The sequence below is a fragment of the Schistosoma haematobium genome, chromosome 2 (assembly GCF_000699445.3).
Source record: "Schistosoma haematobium chromosome 2, whole genome shotgun sequence".
In the NCBI taxonomy this organism is placed as follows: Eukaryota; Metazoa; Platyhelminthes; class Trematoda; order Strigeidida; family Schistosomatidae; genus Schistosoma; species Schistosoma haematobium.
The window spans coordinates 37,826,957-37,846,784 of record NC_067197.1 but is presented as its reverse complement, the minus strand read 5'-3'; the positions used below and the strand labels follow the sequence as shown (position 1 = coordinate 37,846,784).

The following is a 19,828-nucleotide window of genomic DNA, read 5'->3' as shown; positions in this document are numbered from 1 at the left end:
GGAAGACCTAAAGCCACAACACACACAATGTTAACTGAACACTTCACACCACAGAGAGAACACGGAATGGAGACCACCAGTCGTTTATTTAAAACTAAAATTCGCGGGTTCTGTACAGAAAAGAGAGCTAGTTTACAAAACGGTCTTATGAGTCGTCCTGTAAGTTTAGTGCGTGCAGGGCTTGCTCTTTTTCTTCTAAGGCATTTATTCTTGCTTGCCCTGCAATAGAAAGAAAACAAAATCTATTAACAACATCATACATGATGATTTTAATCCCGTTACACCGGACTTTTTTAAAGAGTGAGCGCAATGTATCATCACTATCTATTAGATAACCGAATTTCATGGTTTACGAGTTCTGATAACTTAAAAATTCACTGTTATTTCTGTCCATGTTCCGTAGTATTCTAAACTGAAACGATGTTCTTATGGTAATTATCACCCCTACCCCGGCCAGTGAAACGTATCATTCTAATCCTGTGAAGCACCTTTTGAACTTTTAAATTAGCACATTTCCCTATAATTACAATCATATGTCCACTGTACTTATTTTCTTGAGCGTGACCATTCATCCTTAAGGATTTTGAACCTTTATACACTTGCACATAAATCAGTGGATATTCATTTGTGAATCTCATGAATTGTCATTTCCTCAACTTGTGGATCCCGAAATAATTGACTCATATAGTGAACGTCGATTTAAAAATCAGAGGAAAATCTTAAGTAATTTGATAAGCTCATAGTCCTCTCATATGTATATATCATGTTCACAACAGTGACAGCGTTTATAAACAATTTACCAACTACTTTCCTTGAAACTATTCGCTAGAAGGTACATGATTTGAGGGAGTATTACCATTGCTGACATCAAAGCATATGTCCATAATCAATTTTACATACACCAGTACCAAGAGAACAATATCAGCCTTGAAAAAGTCCTGCAATGATGTATAAAATGGCATTCTTGTAGCACTCATCCAACATGGTGTATTGGTAGTGGTACTGGTACTGGAGTAAGGAAACTACAAATAATAAGCCAGAGAAAATTGATCTCAGTTGGGACGATTTACGGCGAAAACAAGGACATATCGATTCGATAACCTTACCGATCTATATCGAAGGGCCCGAAATCTTTATAACTAGTTGTGTGAGGTAATCAAGACTTATAAAAAGGTCGATATATAAAGTGACATAGCAAGGTGTTTCCTTGGCTTTTAGTGCGTTATCGCAGTATTTGTTGAAATTGAGCACTAGAGTCAGTGATTCTATGAAAAACTTTATTTTTTAACTATGAACGAGAATTCAAATGTTTTTTATGCCGAATTACTGCACTAAGTCGTACAGCGAGAGTACTGTCAAAGGAATGATTTACTGACACACATGTCATATATGGAAATACACAAACATACCGTAAGCATCTATGCCCGTTAACAATAGCTCCCGCCTTCCCGAATTGCTATGAATATGAAAGGAAGTTGTAGGGCCAGTGAAATATCGCTGAGCCCTAAAAAATCATCCCACAGTTGAGTCACTGAATATCGAACTGATCATCGATCGCTGTAAAGATCAAGGACGACCAACGCGCATCAGTTAATCGTACGCCATGGACTGGCCTATTCGGGTGTGGTCTTACTTTCGCTAGTATCTACTTTGAGTAATATATTTCTGTAATAACGTCCTTCGTGTCGTACAGTCTTCGAAACGTCTATAGTACCTTGACACGTCGACGAAGCAATCCACGTAAGGTGCTGACCACGAGGTGTGTCTTCGACCTCAGTTAGTTCGTCACACCATTCCCGTGTAACTCTACTAGGCCTCCAACCATTCGACATAGATCATCAACGTTTGTGATATACAAAGTAATTTGAGATTATTGAATATTTCATTACGACATTGCTGCTGCAAAACGTACTTTCGGTTGCATATCATTTTAATGTTTGTCCATATAATTCAGCATCTCCTATAATTTTCTGAGTGTCTGTATAACAAAGGTAGACACACGTTTTATTGTTAACAACAACCTCTTGTACAATTATGTTGCCCTGGAGGTGGCAGCTGCATGGGATTGTTACATGGATGGTTCATAAAAAAACAGCGTACTTCGTACATGGACTTCATGAGTACATATAACCTGTGATTTTCGAAATGATTTTTTTCTCACGAGCTGGAAACCTTTGGATGCATTTTCGAATTTGTCTCATTCTAAGAACCCTTTGGACAAGACACCCTGCTAAGTAGTATCGGTTAGGTCGGTAGAAATACGATCAGAACCGCTTATGCAATATAAACACGGAATAAACGAAAACGTTATGGCTTCTTAGTTTCTCCCATAATCCTCCACACTTTAGAATAGATCCATTTCTCGATAAGTTATACCTTATTATTTCTATGCAAACCTTCTTAAATTCAAGTACGAGCCGTATAACTCAAATTTCCTCTGTTAGAAAATAGTTTACTGAACAGAAAGGGAAAGGTTAGTTAACAAGCGCTAGATACCTGAGGATAGGATCGAATGTTCATCTGTAAGTATTCGGGAATAGTCACACCAGTGACTAACCACTCCACACCAACATCTTCAGTTTAGTTAAACAAGACCTTATGTCAACGGTTTGACATCATGTTAATTTAAAACAAGAATAATCGGAGGAAACTTGAGAAGACCTCTCATAGAAATTTTCCTGTCAAATTCGTAATTGTAATCTTCATCCTTATAGTTCATCTATGATCTTCGGTTGTCGCTCTGCTAGTGCACTCAAAGACACCTTAGCACTGTTGTTCTGTGGTAAATCTGTCTTTAAGAAATAATATCTCGTTCATGTTTACAAAATTCTGATTTGGAAACTTCAGTTTTGGGATTATCTGACCTGAGAATATCGATTATTTATAGAACTATTTTTTACTTCGTTATTAGTACTTCTCTTATAATAGACCTAATACTAAAATTGTAGATTTGTCATTGATGTAACTGTCTAATCTACAACGTCTTACGCGTAAGTCACATCCTTGCTCATCCTGACTCATCGTATTGTAACAATCATCAATTTATGATGACGAACAAATTTAGGCTGGAGATAGAACAGTATATTTAATATAGATGAAAGGCTGTTACATAAATATGACCACGCCAGCAAGGTCGAGCCATTCCATCCGATAACTTGAATTTCGAAACAGTGTTGCCGCATCCACCATTATTGACCTTCTCGTAGTGTTACATGTTGAAAGTCCATTTTCCCAGTTTTCTCATGTTCAGCTTTGAGGATTGTTGTTAGGACTCAATGCCACTACATATTCTCATTTTTACCCACTTATCCGTAAAGATCTAGTTAATATAAGTAAATTCTTAGTCGCGATTATATTTAGGTGATGATACCAAGACAGGACAACCATTTTTCATTATAAGTTCAATTCAATATTATGTTCTTGGTGCAATCAAGACTTCTCAGCACAAAGTATTCCAGCGAGATTCCGCTTCTTATTTCTTGATCGATATTGACGATAAATATTGAGCGATCACCAGTTAGATGCTAGCATTTCAGGGGTCGACACCTGAATAATGTTCATTCGTTTCAGTGTATATTGTCAGCTACCACGATGTCTCCTATTGAACATTTTTGTAACTTGTACCGAGAGAGGTCGTAAATATTTCACAAATGCACCTAAATAGGTTATGCAATGAATTGATGTAACGCTCTGTTCAGATAAACAAGGAAACAAATTGTTGAAATATCCACATAGCAGGAACAGGTAGCCCAAATATTCAAGCAGGCCACCGGACTGCTAAATTCATTAGTCTGCAACGATCCAACGGTAGTGAATTCCCAAGCAGCATTTTGTAAATTTGTTTACTTTGGCTTATATATTGCTGTCATTACGACACTAAGTCCTTTCATTCATGGTTTATCTCGTCTAGATAAACTCTAAACCCTATTGCTTCGTCACTTTATTTAACAACAAAAACTTTACGACCCAATATACTGAGTGACGAATAAATAACTGCATTTGCGAAGTGCTGTATTGAAAATTTACAAGTGAAATATTTTTACTCCAGAGCAATTTAATGTTTAGACGTTTTAAGGAGTTGCTTATAGACAAATAAGGCTTTCGCATCTATGTTTTAATAGTATTATTCGTGTGAAGCGTGGTGTCCTTTGTATAAAAAGTCCGCTGAGCGCTCTTATTGGGGTTATTTTTGAGGGTTGGAGTCTTAGGCAGAGTTGAGAAACTGATTCATTTATAAAAAGCAATAAACTATCGTTATTCTACTGCACCAGGTGACAGAATTTTAGTGACAGTTCACCTAATGAATCGTTCAGACTCGTTATTTCATTGAAACGCCGTAATCCTTTCTTGTTGACATAATTAGGCGAGCCAAAGTAATGTTTTTCACCGGAGAGAATCCCTGGTTAAAAGAATTTCCGCGAACGAATTAGGAACTTGACGGGGGATTGAGGTGATTTTTCACGAAGAAAAAATAATGGTCGGGACATATTATGCTTATGTGCTCAAGCCATTGTAATAACTAGACAATTATTTCTATGACCTTCGGAACGGAGAAGTGGCACGACCAACTTTAATATCTCATTAAGAGAAGATTTGAAAACTTTATAAGTGATAAACTGAAGTAGATATTAAAGATTATGTATTTTTGTGACTATTATGTAAACTATCGATTCTACTTTTACTATGTGGTGCTCGCTTAAGTGGTTGATTCTATTTTAAAATTGTTCTACGCAAAAGTTTTCTATCAGTGTACAAGCTGTTGGTATACCTTTTACAACTCTTAACTTACCACTGGATAATTATTTGCTCTTCCTCCAACTCTCTAACGTGTTTGACTTTGTCAGCCATCGACCATTTCTTGTCTGTATTGGTGCACGACTTTATAATTCATATGTACATCCATATAAGTGCCTGAAGTATAATGGTAGAAGTGTGCCTGCTCTCCAAGCCCTTAAGTCAAATTTAATAGCGGAACGGAAGATATTGTGTACCCGATGCTGAATTATCTGGACTACATATTGGAGTGTACTGGGACTCGATAAACCTTACCCGGATAATTATGGATGAAACTTTGTTCCAGAAATTAAGTCAAGGGATGCTTGAGAAAGAACAAGGACGCAACAGGGGGCGTCGTATATTCTCAGAGTCAGCCCAAACCGATGTGGCGGATTTAATCGTAATTCCTAAATACTAATCACAACCTTAATTTGGATTTAACTGGAAAAGTATGTCTGCTCAACCTACACGACATAAATATTCAATATCAACAGTCATTCGAACCAATGAATTGCAATAAACAATTTATAGTCAGGTGTTCAGTCTTTCATTGTGTGAATATATTCATCATGAAAGATGACTTCATAAGGGTTCATTGTCGTTTTCCTGAATATTCTAATCCATGTTAACTCAAAGAAACTACTGAAAAAGGTACTTGTGCAATGATAACGCTCATTTGTATTTGTATAGCCGTAACTTTTATGCAATTCACAAAAAATACAGTGCTCTCATAAAAGACATTTTTTGTATGACTGCTTCGATACAAACAACAACCAGTATTGAATTCATGAAGAATTACTGATACTCAGCGACACGTGTGAATTGAGAAGTCACACATCGACGTATCGAAACTAATTCCTACGATATTCCACATTGCACCTCAGTTCACTTCATTTAATTTGGTAAAGATATTTCAGGATTGGATATGAACTATCAATTCAAAGGATGATGTCATAACATTCCCACTGGATGGTCTTAAGAGCGTGGAGGTTGATAAATTCGTGTTTAGCATTTCAACAAATTTACAAGCAAGTTCTACTAAAAAGCTTTTCAAGTGAATGATAAATGATAACATGTTTTTTATAGTCATTTTGTTCTTTTCACTTGGTATTGTTTGGCTTGTATCTTCCCACTGAGGTTTAAGACTGCAATTGATTGGTTTGTTATTGGCATATGTGCATACTGTGCGTACGCCTCGATATTGCCTTAATTCACACGCTTTTTGAAGCAATGATGAATAGTGGCTAGAATTGGAATCCAGGATGCGCGTTTCGCCCTACTTGGGACTCGTCAGCTGGATGTACCTGCATCCATCCCATTGCACAAGCAAGTGGCTATCGGGACTCAGTAGCTGAGTGGATAACGCGATGGCGTTTGAAGCGAATGGTACTGGGTTTGAGTCCCAGAGTAAACATCAGTTCTGAGATGCAGGTATATCCAGCTGACGAGTCCCAAATAGGACGAAACGCGCATCCTGGATTCCACTGCTAGCCACTATTTATCGTTGCTTACAAAAAATTTTGATCTTTTTTTATGATTTCTTTATGGTTATCTATACCATGAAAGGTCATTTTTAGCATAAAACTTAGGGTCAGTAACAATCTCAGCTCAGTGCAGTTTGTTCTGTGCTACTGTCTGTCAAGTTTTGTTAATCTTCAGCGCTTTATTATTGATTATTCGACGACGACAGGTTTTTACAGCGTCGTGTTTTGAAGTTTATAGTCTGTTGGACATACTGCTCACATTGGTCAATAAATGTTGTTTGTCAGATAATACAATGGGGTTAATGCCTTTTAACATAAATACAACTGCCCACTAATGGTATTACATACTCCCGTCGCATTACTGTTGTATTGAATCTTTGTATTCGTCAATAGTGGGTCTTGTTCATTTATTTATTATCTTCAGATCGAACTGTATATACTAACATTGCTCCACTTCCTTGTGGATTAGATGTCTATGTCAAGGGTTCGGGGAGTGGCCCCCTAAAGAACCACCTGCTTCCATTCATGTTCCCAGGCAGTATCACATTCCTCATACAAATCAGTGATAACTACCACTAGCCTGATTGTTACTGTGTGGTGCAAGTGTGTTTGATGCCCCTTTGTACTAGTGTTTATGTGTTCAAACAAATAAATCATCACTTTTACAGGACGCACCTAACTGAAGGTACTCGGTCATGCATCCACACCAGACCACGAGTGGGTACGCCTTGCTGTGCATCCTCTACAACGCTTAGTCAGTTTAGAACAATCGCTTCTTGTTATATCATATGTTTTTGAACTCCTTCATTTCTAACTTTTGATTTGACTGGGTCAGCATACTTCGTTTATAAAGATGTTACGTGTAAAGACGTTGTCTTCATCTGCATTTGTTTGAGTGTATGGGATAGGAGGGTTAGGTCATCTGCGAAGCCCAAATCGTCTAACTGGTTCCGAAATGTCCACTGCGTCCCGTGTTTTACCTCAGTTGTCGAGATTTTCACAATCCAGTCAACCACCAGAAGAGGAATGGAGAGAGTAGACAGCCTTGTCTGACTCCGGTCCTTACTTGGAATACAGCTCTCAGCTGTCCTCCATGCACTCGTTGCACTATAGTCCATCGTATGAGTTCCGGATAATGTTGATAATCTTCTCGGGAACTCCATAGGATCGATGAAGTCTCCATAACCTTTTCCTATATACGCAATCAAACGCCTTCTCATAGTCAGTGAAGTTGATGTATAGTGACGAGTTTCACTCAACCGACTGTTCAACAATGATCCATAGCGTCGCGATTTGGTCTGCGCACGACTGATCCTAACGGAATCCATCTTGTTGATCTCGAAGTTCGGCGTCTACTGCGTCTTCCACCTGGTTCAGCAACACTCTGTTGAAAGCTTTTCCTGGTACTAGCAGTAGTGTGATGCCTCTGCAGTTTTCAAATTTCCCCAGATCTCCTTTATTTGGAATCTTGATGAGGTGTCCTTCTTTCCAGTCCATCGGCACTTGTTCCTTCTCCCAAATCTTTTTGAATAGAAGGTAAAGCATGTTTGTAGTTACTTCGATCTCTGACTTCAGTGCTTCAGCTGGTATGTTGTCAGGTCCTACTGTTTTCCCACCCTTGATTTGTCTGATGGCCATCCTGATTTCTTCGGTCGTCGATTGATTGACGTTTATAGGAAGATCTGTGTGTGCTGCTTCGATGTCCGGTAGATTCATTGGAGCGGGAGTTCCTCGAAGTATTCTACCCATCTGTTTCGCTGTTGTTGAATTTCAGTGATTGGCCTGCCTTCTTTGTCTTTGACCGGTCTCTCTGGTTTACTGTATTTCCCTGCTAGTTTCTTCGTTGTATCGTAAAGCTGTTTCATATTTCCTTCTCCTGCAGCTTATTCCGCCGTCGTTGCTAGTACGTCCACGTATTTCTGTTTGTCAGATTTAATGCTCTTCTTCACTTGCTTATTTGCTTCTGTCTACTCAGCCTATGCCTTGACTTTCGTCGCTCGTGTTCGGCTGTTCTTGATTGCTGTTCCCGCGTTCTTTTATTCGCGAATCTTGTCCAAAGTTTCCATAGAAATCCATTCTTCACGACGATGCTTCTTGTGACCCAGAACCTCCTGACATGTTGAAATTAGTGCTTCTTTGGTTGCTTTCCAGTTGTCCTCCCTTTAGTTTCTTTTTTCAATAGATCCTGTAAGACTTGGAGCCTGTTGTTTTGAGTCATCCTGAATTAGTTGATTTCTTTAGTATCTCCGAGGAAGGCTGTATTGAACATTTGTACTGCTGTTTCCCCAGCTGTTTAGTGTTTTGTAGCGTAAGTTTTATCTTGGCTACAACCAGGTGGTGATCTGAAGCTACGTCACCCCCACTCGTGGTTCTAACGCCTTCCACTGACCATGTAAATTTTCTAATGATCCAAATATGATCGATTTGGTTCTCCGTGGTGTGTTCCGGTGAGACATGTAGCTTTTTATGGGAATATTATGCCACCTATAATAAATATGTGGAATGTACATAGATTTGCAAATCTTTCACCATTTTCGCTTCTCTCTCCTAGTCCATATCGTGCCATGATATCTTCACAACCGTTGTTGTCCTTTGCAACTTAGCGTTTGAATATCCCATCAAGACGGTTAGGTCGTTTCCTGTGCGCTTCGTCATGATCAATCGCGGCCTCTCGTAGAACTGATCATCATCGTCGTCATTGCTATCATTGGTCGGCACATAAAATTCATTACATTTGCTTCATTCTTTCTTTTGAAGGATGTTTTGATGATCATGAGTCTATAACATTCCCATCCTAGAAGTGCTTTACCCGCTTCTTTGGGCAGAATCAAAGCAATTTCCGGGATGTGTGAAGCACTTTCCTCTTCGTGACCGGAGTATAACAGCATCTCTCCTGTATCTATCCTTTGCTGTCCAGCTTAGGTACAATGGGTTTCGCTGATTCCGAGCACTGCCAATTTGTATCTCCTCATTTCCGTTGCGACTTGACTGGTTTTTCCGGCTTCCACATTGTCCGGACGTATCACGTACCTATAAAAATTGTTGCTCTGGTTGTTAGAAGGGACATCGGTCTCGTGACTTTCGAAGAATGTCAGCTTTCATCCTGAGGCGCCAAAAATTTTCCTGGAACTCGGAGGGCAGAGTTTAAATGGTTTAATTTGTTTATTCTGGTTGGAGCTCTTTAGCGAGATTTTTTCTATGGGATGGGGTTGCCGACTTCATGCCCAACCCTCCTCCTTTACCCAGGCTTGGGATCGCCAGCAACTCCAGAAGAGCTACATGTGGAGTTGTCCATCGTCTCTACTGAAAACTAAGCCAAGCGGGTAGGAGACCGTCTATGGTCTGCTCTACGATCAGTCTTCATACATGTTTGTTCGGAGTTTCGCAAATTCTTTTTACTCTGAAAACAGGGCGGAGTGATTCCCCTGACTTTTGGACAGGTTTGATAACCAAACGGCGTGTGACTATTGAGCCATTTTTACTTTCATTCACTTATCTGTAAACAAAATCAGACCACGGGCAACTAAAAACTATTGTTCCGGTAGAGTAAAGCTATCGTAGGAAGTTCGAAATTGTTGCGATCTTGTCGATGCTAGTAAAACTATGTAGACCTATTATTCTGGAATATCATCATAGAATAAATCTCTAATTATAGTGGTGCACCGATTGTAAGTCAGTGTCGGAAACTGAGGCGAAACCAAGTGCTAACGAGCCGTATTTTCGGTTGCGGAGGTCAAGAGTAATAAAAAGTAACGATTTTAAGGATCATAGAGATATGAGTTTGATATGTGTTAGGTAACACATTTGTTAAGGCAGGAAAGCTTGCGGACGGACCTGAATTGACGTCAAACCCGGAAAACCTTGAGTTACTCCATGTGCGATAAAGTGACAGCTATACGGAAATATTAGTATTTTCCGTCTCGAAAAGCAGAAATATATGTATCTAAGAAAATTGACTAGTTATTTCGCTATGTCTGAAGTGGGGACTGTACTGTAGAACGCGCTTTAAATACCGCCTCTTAGTTACACCTACTTACTAAAATTTCTCCCTCTGGAGTATTCGTAAGACCAACAACCATTTTAACTTTTCCAAACACGAACTGTGTTGATTTCAAATACCTAAGTTTGTATCCAGATTCTTCAGTGTTTCTAGAGGCGGAAAACCATTGCAAGATCAATTTTATCATTTGCACAAGTACCTGAAAAAATTTGAACAGAAACCGGATTACTTTTGCATACAATACTAAAAATAACGAGTTGAACTTTCACCTCCACTAATTTAGAATGCTTCGATCAATTACGGTGCCACTTACATCCTGTTTCCGAAAATCCTAGACATCAGTAACCTGCATTATGTATTGCAACTGTTGGAATAGCCGCTCTTACAAGTGTGACCTTCGCAATTGTTATAATTTTCGTAGATGTCGTTGTGCATTATTTGTCGATGGAGGGTGTCCGTACAGTGACGCTTAAGTCGAATTCCGTAACTTCGTTTACCATGCTTATATTTTATAAATATAGTCTTTTAGTGCGGCACAACGCCGTGGTGATCACATTGAAACTCACAAACGATGGGCTGCTGGTCAAAACAAGCAGCGGACTATCGAGAAAAACACAGCTAAACTAGAGGAGGATACAGAGGATTTGCACAATGATTTGGTTGACATGGATGTTGGTAAAATTATAATGCAGGCAAGGCAGGAGAAAAACTTGACACAGAAAGATTTGGCTACCAAAATTAACGAAAAACAACAGGTATTATATTCAGTGTTTGCTCATTGCTGCAGGTAATTGCAGAGTACGAACAAGGTCGTGCAGTAAAAAACCAAGCTATTATTTCGAAACTAGAGAGGGCTCTGGGAGTTAAATTGAGGGGTAAAGATAAAGGAAAGCCTTTGGGAAGTTCGAAGAAAAATTAGTCCAGAGTTTTATAATCTCTCACCTTTGTCAAACATTGTTATCCTCTCTAAATGACCTAAAGTGATATGTACATTGACCTTTATAAAATAGATTGTCATTTTACGACTAAATCAATAGGCTGCTCTGGACTTGCTGCTGCGTATCTGAATATAATTATTTCCTTACGTATTTTTTATTTTATCATTGGCAGCTGCCGTTAATGACACCCCATATTGGCTATTGTAAGTGGATAAAGGAGATATTGGATCCCCGACCAGTCTATGCATTCCATTATCGATCAAACTTTTATTATTGGTAAGCTTGAGATTTCAACAATGTATTCCGTGAAATGTGCCCACCGTAACTGCGATCGCAAGTCACATGCAATTAGTGGTTGTAAGCATCCCAACAACTTTAGTAAGCAAAGAAATCAAGTTGTTTATGCTGCATCTTATTAGAAAGCCTGTATGTTGGGTCTAAAAAAGTGCTCCAGTTACCACCTAAAGGACAATATAAGTTGGTTTGTCATGTCTTTATGCTGCTTTTTATCCCTTAACATTATTCAGGGCAATAAGTCGTGAACGATTTTTCCATACTATTATATCTACCAGTAGTTGATTTCAAAATTATTCTCTTATTGGGTAGGAGGGAAAGTCTTGTTTATTTCAATTGTCCGGATAACTTTTAGGAGGCAAATTATTGAAGTACACTCAATAAAATTCATTTTTGATATGAATTATGCTTGTTACAGAAACTTGCTGCTTGTTTGCGTTACATAACAGTTAAAATATAAAAAGGACTAAAAGAGAAGTGATATACGACTCCCGTAGCTCAATGTATAGAAAGTGACGGCGTATGTAAGTATTTGTAGTTCGTATTTGTATTCAGTTTGATTGAAAATTTACGTGAAGCACCAAATAACCGTTTCGTCCTAGTACCGAACTCCTCAGGTGGCTGAGGCTGCTAGGTTTGAACCCCACTTGCGGTATCGCGGGTACGCATTGCCGAGGGATCCTGTACTAGGACGAAACGGCGGTTTAGTGCTCCCAGTTTTTCAATGATGCTCCGACATTGGTCGGTTCATGATTTCTGAAAATAATTGGGAAGGAGCAGAAATTAGAAATAAACCATAGATTATGGAAGATGGAAGGAAAGGTTTATACCATGGCATAATGGAAGACTGAACATACTGTTTTTGTACGCTATGGTTAGACCTGAACTGGTAGATAGCTATATCGTCTGCTGTACATAAGTTTGGAGTCCCCTTGAACCGACTTTCCTGATTATGAATTTAAAAGAGGCTTCTTGTGAGGCGGTGTCACTAAAATTAACTATGTCCTCCAAGATTGTGCCTTTGACTTTTATAGTCCTTTAAAACTCCAGGCAGAGTAGTGTTTGGAGACGCATTTCAAAAGAACCCGCCTTGTTCAGCCAACTATCTGCTCCATATGGCCAAGTAAGTGGTAGATCCACATTGATTCGACCCTAAAGCGAGAGCTTATCCTCCACACAACTGCGAGTTGTAGGTCTACTAGAGAAAATAAAACGAAGTTTAACCTAACAGAATGTATTTCCCGAAAATCTCGAAAGTCTATTCCTGTGAATTTCTGCTACAGTATCTCCTTTAAACTGAATGTTTACAAAGAAAGTCTCTGGTACTAAGGACACTTTCACGTTGTTGTTTCGGCTCTAGATTTTTCTCAATGAGTCTAGGTGGGTGTCCATCGTTGATCAGTATCTCCCATAGTCTTTCAAGCTTGATATTGATTGCATCCTTAGCATAGATTCGTCTAGCCCTCGTTCAGACAGGTCAGGTTTTTCATTTGCTTCGGCGGTACTCAACTTTGCAAATCCATGTGTCGACCCTTCCAAATTGACTTTTCATACATAGATTTTTACAGAGGATCATCAGGTTTACTTTTCAATAATCATTTGTGAAGTAAAATTCTTAATCCGACTCTTATTCCATTGCGAATTAATTGGTTGATGGCGATTATTCCATAGTCAATGTTATATCCTAGTGAAGATTAAACTATGGGTAGCTTCTGAGCACTATTAGTGGACTAATATTATATATATACTTATTGCATATCTATTCAGTAACTAGATTATGTATATCTTTATTTCTCTTGTTATAAGATTTATTTTGACCTGTAGATTACTATTACACAATCTACTGTTCTTAAATTAGACTCAGTTTATTAATTACAGTCTCCCACATTCACAGCCACATTTTGGCTTGATCTTGTACAAATTTTATTTCCTATTTTATGGTGTGATTTGGTCCATTTTGGTTTGTATATGAACCAGTCAGTCAACTACAACGTAGGACCAGGCACATATATGCATCGGTCCAAAATGCCATACCGCATTAACACAACAAGATGTACACCGGATTCATAAAAGTAGTTAATTCAGTCGTGGTAATATATAAAAGAAAGATTGCAATAAGGATATAGTACAGGAAGAAAGAGTTAGTTCATAGAAAGAAAGATATGAAGCGATTTTAATCTCATAGTTTAATAGAAGACAGAGAGTGTATACACCTACGCAATTGTGATAGATTCTGAGCCATGTCACACACAGTCTCCAACCATTGGTTACGATAGTCACGCGGACCTCAACAAAGTAGTCTGCAACTACCAACATGACTCAGACAAGGAGTTAGTGACTTCAAACACTGATACCACGTTTTGATTTGGCCGCCCCTAACCTTCTTCCAACCGTCTTCAACACTAGTTAGCATAGAGCGTCGTGATAATCGGTATTCAGGCATACGCAACACGTGGCCCAACCATCTCAGTCGATGAAGATTCACAACCTCATCAACTGATTAACCATCATTCCCCAATACCCTGTGTCTGACCTCACTATTACTTACCCGGTGATCCCAGCAGATGCCAGCAATATTTGTAAGGCATCAGTCGTCAAATACTAGTAGCTTACGAGTATCTTCTACTCTTAATGGTCACGTTTCGGCCAAACCAAAACGTGGCATCAGTGCTTGAAGTCACTAACTTCTAGTCTGAGCCATGTTGGTAGATGCAGACTACTTGGTTGGGGTCCGCGTGACTATCGTAACCAATGGTTGGAGACTCTTGGTGACATGGCTCAGAATCGATCACAATGGCGTCGGTGTATACACTCCCTGTCTTCCCTTAAACTAAGAGATTAAAATCGCTTCATATCTTTCTTTCTACGAACCAATTTTTTCTTCTTGTACTATATCTCTATATGCAATCTTTCTCTTACATATTACTACCTTTGACCTAACCACTGCTATGAATCCGGTGTTCATCTTGTTGTGCTGATGCGGTATGGCAACCTGGACCGATGCACATATGTGCCTGGTCCTACGTTGTAGCTGACTGAATGGTCACGTTTCGCCTCCGTAAATTAAGACAGAACCGACTGCGGCGCAGTCTACTCGTCCTTTTATTGATAAACGGATATCTCGCCTTCGCCATAAGTGACGTAAGTTGGCAAAAGACAAACGAGATTTTCGAATCCATGCAGAGATTTCGTCAGACACCAACCCACTAGGGCTGACCAGACTTCCAAGATAAGTGAAGTTGTCAACGCGTTCGACTACTTCACTCCCTATCCTTAGTTCAGGTGTTGACGCAGACCAGTCCTGAAGCAACAACTTGCATTTAGAGGGAGAGAAGCGCATTCCAAACATCCTGGCATTGTTGCTTAGTGCTACCAGAAGACTGTATTTCATCAGCGTCTTCACCAAACAGGACTGTCATCTGCGTATTCTAAGTCGATAAGTGGACCTCCTGGATGGAGATCAATACCCGAGAACTCAGTCGACGAGAAAGTTATTTCCATCAGTAGATCTATGATGAAGTTAAACAAGAATTGAGAAAGTGGACTGCCTTGACGGACACCTAATTTTCTTGTGTTTACAGTTTACGAGTCTTAGTTATGCGCCCGATAATTATTGAGGCCAGTATTTTAGATGCTATATTAGTCAAACTAATCCCTCTATGGTTATCATAAGTTGGTTTGGACCCCTTCTTATATATTGGGACAATCAGTGATCGTGACCAGTCAGATGGGATAACGTCCAACTCCCAGATTTTAGCTAAAATATTAGTCAACCTAATCGCTAAAATTCGGCCACTATCCTTAAAGACCTCTGGAGACAATCCATCTGGACCAGCTGCCCTTCCTCGTTTCAGATTAACTATAGCCTTTTGAACTTCAGCTAAAGTTGGGGGACTCACTTCAATGTTCCATCCACACTGTCTGGGAATGGAGGGTAGTTGTGGAGTAGCTGAAGGCCAGCTGAACTGTTTTCTAAAATGTCCCGCCCATCGTTCTAAACGTCTGGACTGGGAGCAGGTGAAAGTGTCATCTTTTGCCGAAATAGTCTGACTTACACTTGACTTATTAATTCCAGTTTCTTTTATTAGTCTGTAGAGCTGTCTTGTGTTCACTATAGTCGCCGCCTTTTCCATCTCTTTTGCTTTCGTTGCCCACCACTGCTCACGGTCGTTCCTTAGACTTTCGCTTAACTTAGATCTGATTTGTTTACGCTCTTCATCATGTTCAGAACCTGATGGGATGAGTTTACGAGAATCCATCAGTGCAATAGACCTTGAAGAAATCCATTGGTTCCTTGTAACTCTGTGGTTTAAATCATTAATAGATGTCACGACTGTTTCCACAGCTGTTTGTATATCTTCCCAAGCAACATCTGGGTCAGCCTCGTTTTCGAAACTACCTAAGTGTGACCTCAGTTGTTCCTGAAACCTACTTTTGATTTTCTCGCCACTCAGTTTAGTTTTAATGGGTCTTCTTACTGTGGCTTTTTTGCGTCCAGCGAGGCGCAAGCAGATGCGTGCCCGTATTAGGGCATGGTCGGAGTCCAAGCTGGTACTCCAGAATGAGCGACGATCTTCTACCGACCCTCTCCAACGATGACTGATGACAATATGGTTTATTTGAGTTCATCGTTGGTTTAGTGTAGGGCGTCGCCATGTTAGACGATGTCTCTCCTTATGTTTAAAATTTGTGTTTACTAAAAATAAACGATTTTCTGAGCACAGTTGCAGCAGACGATCACCATTATCTGTTCGTTGTGCCGGAATACCAAAATGCCCACCTAAATGCCTTTCTGTTAAGTTTAAGCTACCTATCTGTACATTAAAGTCACCTGCTACGAGTACTATGTCTGAATGTTTAGCTTTCTGAAAAAGTTCAGAGAGCTTTCTGTAAAATTCATCTTTCACTTTATTCAGGCTACAGTCAGTGGGAGCGTAGGAATGAACGACGAAAAGGCAACGACGTGTGTCACTATCCTTCCGAGCTCTTACGGAGCCGTTTAGCCGAACAGCAGATAGACGACTGTTGACGGAGATCCACTCTAGCAGTGCTTGTTCCGCCCTCATGCTTAGTGCTATGCCTACTCCTGCCAGTCCACGAGAACTGGCCATCGGGTCACCAGATAAACGGAGGGTGTATCTCGTCGGCTCTCCGTTTCGCCGAGGTGGGGTGAAGTGAATAAACACACTGGGATCCTGTATGCGTGTTTCGGAGACACAGCATACATCAGTGGTACGAGATTCTAAGGTTTTAGCCAAGGCAGCCTGGTGACTGATTCGACATAGGGCGCGTAGGTTAAAGGCACCAATGTGTAGTTTGGAGCGAGGTTTCAGAAGACCTGGGACAGTGTTTTGCGCACTATAATCGTTGGCTATGGTGACACTTGAGGAAGAAGCCGAAAGAGGAAGTTTAGAGTTGAAAGTCGATGTAGGAGGAATAATAGGAATTGAAGAGTGTGGTTGATTATGAATACAGTGGTCTTGAGTGCTGTTAGACGTATGAGGGCGGCTATCATTTCCCGGTAGCCCACACCGTGGAAGGGTTCTTCTGGAGACACCTGAAAAGGAAATTGGATTGAAGGTGGTTTTAATGAATTGAGAGCGTGATCGCAGTGCCCTAAGGACAACTGCTTGAGGTTGGTCACACACGACCATTTCGTGTTTAATTTTCGTGTTAGCTCCGTACTTGTTGAGACCTTACCGCCGGAGACGGATTTCCGTGGGATGAGGCGAGGTGTGCATTTTTGGGGTCGACCTTTTCTAACCCCACTCCTCCTTGTGGGAAGGCAGCATCTCTGTTATGCTGGTTCTCTGAAGGAAACACCTTACTGCTGTCACACCTCTGTACAGTCAGCAGTACGACTTCTCCCTCGGACCGTGGGTTTGTTGCTTTTAGTCTTACCGCTCTTCAACCGACCTGTCTGGCGTGGTATGACCTTGAGGAACGATTATTCCAGCCAATATAGCTCGATTGGTTTATCACGATAGGCAAGCCCGACCACCACGTCAAGGTAGCAACAACGGTCGGGTATGTGAACGAAGTACGTTTAGAATAAACGATTCACATAATGGAGGCTGGTATCGGTGTTCTGGACTCAACTGGCAGGGTTAGGACGACAAAAGAAAAATAAGAACGCTAGGCTGCTCATACAGGCCGACCTTTATAGGTTTGACACAGTGGTAAGATTGCATAGGTCGCGCTCTGATTGGCAAATAATTCACGTGATAATTAACCGGGCTAAGAAACAACAGTCAATGAATATTTTAAAGTCTTCGGTAGGTAACTGCTTGTAGATTGAGAATTATCGACATGAAACTCGTCATTGTGAATTCAGATTGTCCATATTCTCAAAACGTTAAAAGGACCTAAATAGATTCGAAAATCTACTAAGAAAGTCGTCACGTTATTTCATGTTGGGTTTAGGGATTCAGGGTTAGAATAAAGTGCTTTAATCCTAGAGGCTTCATCTGATTAGTTCGTTCATAAAATATGGTTACACAACTTTAAGCTTTGATTTAGGATTAAGAGTTTAGGGTTAGGATTTAGAGATAGTGTTGGTAGTGTTATACGCAATCTTTGGAGTCAGAATTGTGCATTAAATTCGTTTAACATAACTATTCTTCCTCGGTCGTGGCAGAAATGACTTTCTATCATCATTTTAAACCTTTTGAGCTATATGCAAAAAATTTCTTACTTTTTAGATGTGATATTCGAATTTAATGCAACATTCCGGAAGTTGATTTCTGGATTCTGCTTCGCCCGTCCGTTTTTTAAAGTAGTTACATCGATGACGTCAAATTAACATGGTTTGCAGATAAAGTAAAATCAATCAGTAGTCTTTATATTAGAAATAATATTGCTGTTATTCAGTGAATCTGTCAGACGAAATTGGAAAGCACTGACTCAGTAATCCAAACTAAAAGTATCTGCTAAATCTGTGGTATTATTTATCTTACCTATATAACTGGTATTCGTCATGACTAAAACGCTCCTTAATGCACCAGTACAATGCATTTAAATCTATTTGGGACTTAGATGTATATATGAAGCTTATTTTCATTCACAAAAGTGCTATCTCAGTAATATAAGCATATTATCTTTAATATACCAGAATCACTATTAACTTTGTAGTGAAAATACACGTTAGCAATACTAAATAATTACGGAAACATTTCAGTATTAATATAAACAAATGAGGAGGTCAGTGTATACTCACGTTTTTATTACCTTCACATATTATAGCGAGAACGTTACTATAGAGCCAGTGAGTAGGACCTTAGTAGAGGTATCACCATCTTCCGATTCCTTTGTATTAAATCACAAACAAAACCAATAAAGCTGTTGAGGCTTTCATGTTTCCAATAATTCTCCAAGTTACCACATTATTCTTAACATATAAAACAAACCTTCACAAAACTATCTATCTAAACAAAAAGAAAATTACATGTCAAATACAGTTCACTGAAAATAATGAATCTTATTCAATAGTCAATATATGAATTGTTGATCTAATCAGATCACTTCATCCAAACTGAAATTGTATTCCATAATTCTATGTCTTGCAAATCAACTTCATTAAATTAATGTCATCAATGAATAATGACTAAATTCATATAACTGGTTTATCTCATGAACATATTGTGGACTTACATTAATTAATATCAGATAGGATAAATATTTACCAAATAGACTTGCATTTTTTTTTGGCAGATTTGTGTTTACTTTATTAGTTAGTAGTGTTAAATAAAACGTTCTGAACATGTGTATATTCAAGTAACGTCTCTGCACCTTTATTAACATTGTTAAATTTAAAATGGCTAGTCAAAGGCAGCTGATTTAAGTATTTTGTTATCAATACAAATTAATCTAAATTCTTCATTACTTGATAATCTAACTACTAATGTACCATGTTACCTTCGCATCATTAATAATTTAATAATGTTGATGAGATTTTATGAAAATTGAGTGAATTTATGGGTTGTATTTATCACAGACTGATCACTGGATAGCCGGTTATTCCTATGATAGGATTATTAATAAGTATGCATACATCACCAACCTCGAGCTCAAATAAAGAAAGCGAACTATGGTATCATTAAAGAAGAACTAGAGATAATTTAGCGAAGTAAAGTTTCTTTTCAACGATATGATTTACTCGAGCTGTACAGTTTATTTAGTTGAACAAATAAACATTTGTACATTGAGGCACCAAATACATATGCGCCACACAATAATATGGACATTGTGAAGAAATAGAGAATGTAAGGTACATATACTAAAAGACGAACAACAATGAACAGAAATTAGTGTATGAGAGTGAAATAACAGTAATAGGA

General features: G+C 39.1%; 1 protein-coding gene across 1 annotated transcript; it reads left to right on the top strand.

The window, feature by feature from the left end:
* Positions 1-2,512: 2,512 nt before the first annotated feature.
* On the top strand, positions 2,513-19,258 carry EDF1 (Endothelial differentiation- factor 1; the record flags this gene model as incomplete). The annotated part of the gene is made up of 4 exons (XM_051219222.1): positions 2,513-2,522; positions 10,637-10,743; positions 10,782-11,015; positions 18,194-19,258. The coding sequence occupies 4 exons, from the start codon at positions 2,513-2,515 to the stop codon at positions 18,197-18,199; spliced, it is 357 nt and encodes a 118-aa protein (XP_051068314.1). The 3' UTR covers positions 18,200-19,258.
* Between the last annotated feature and the right edge of the window lie 570 nt (positions 19,259-19,828).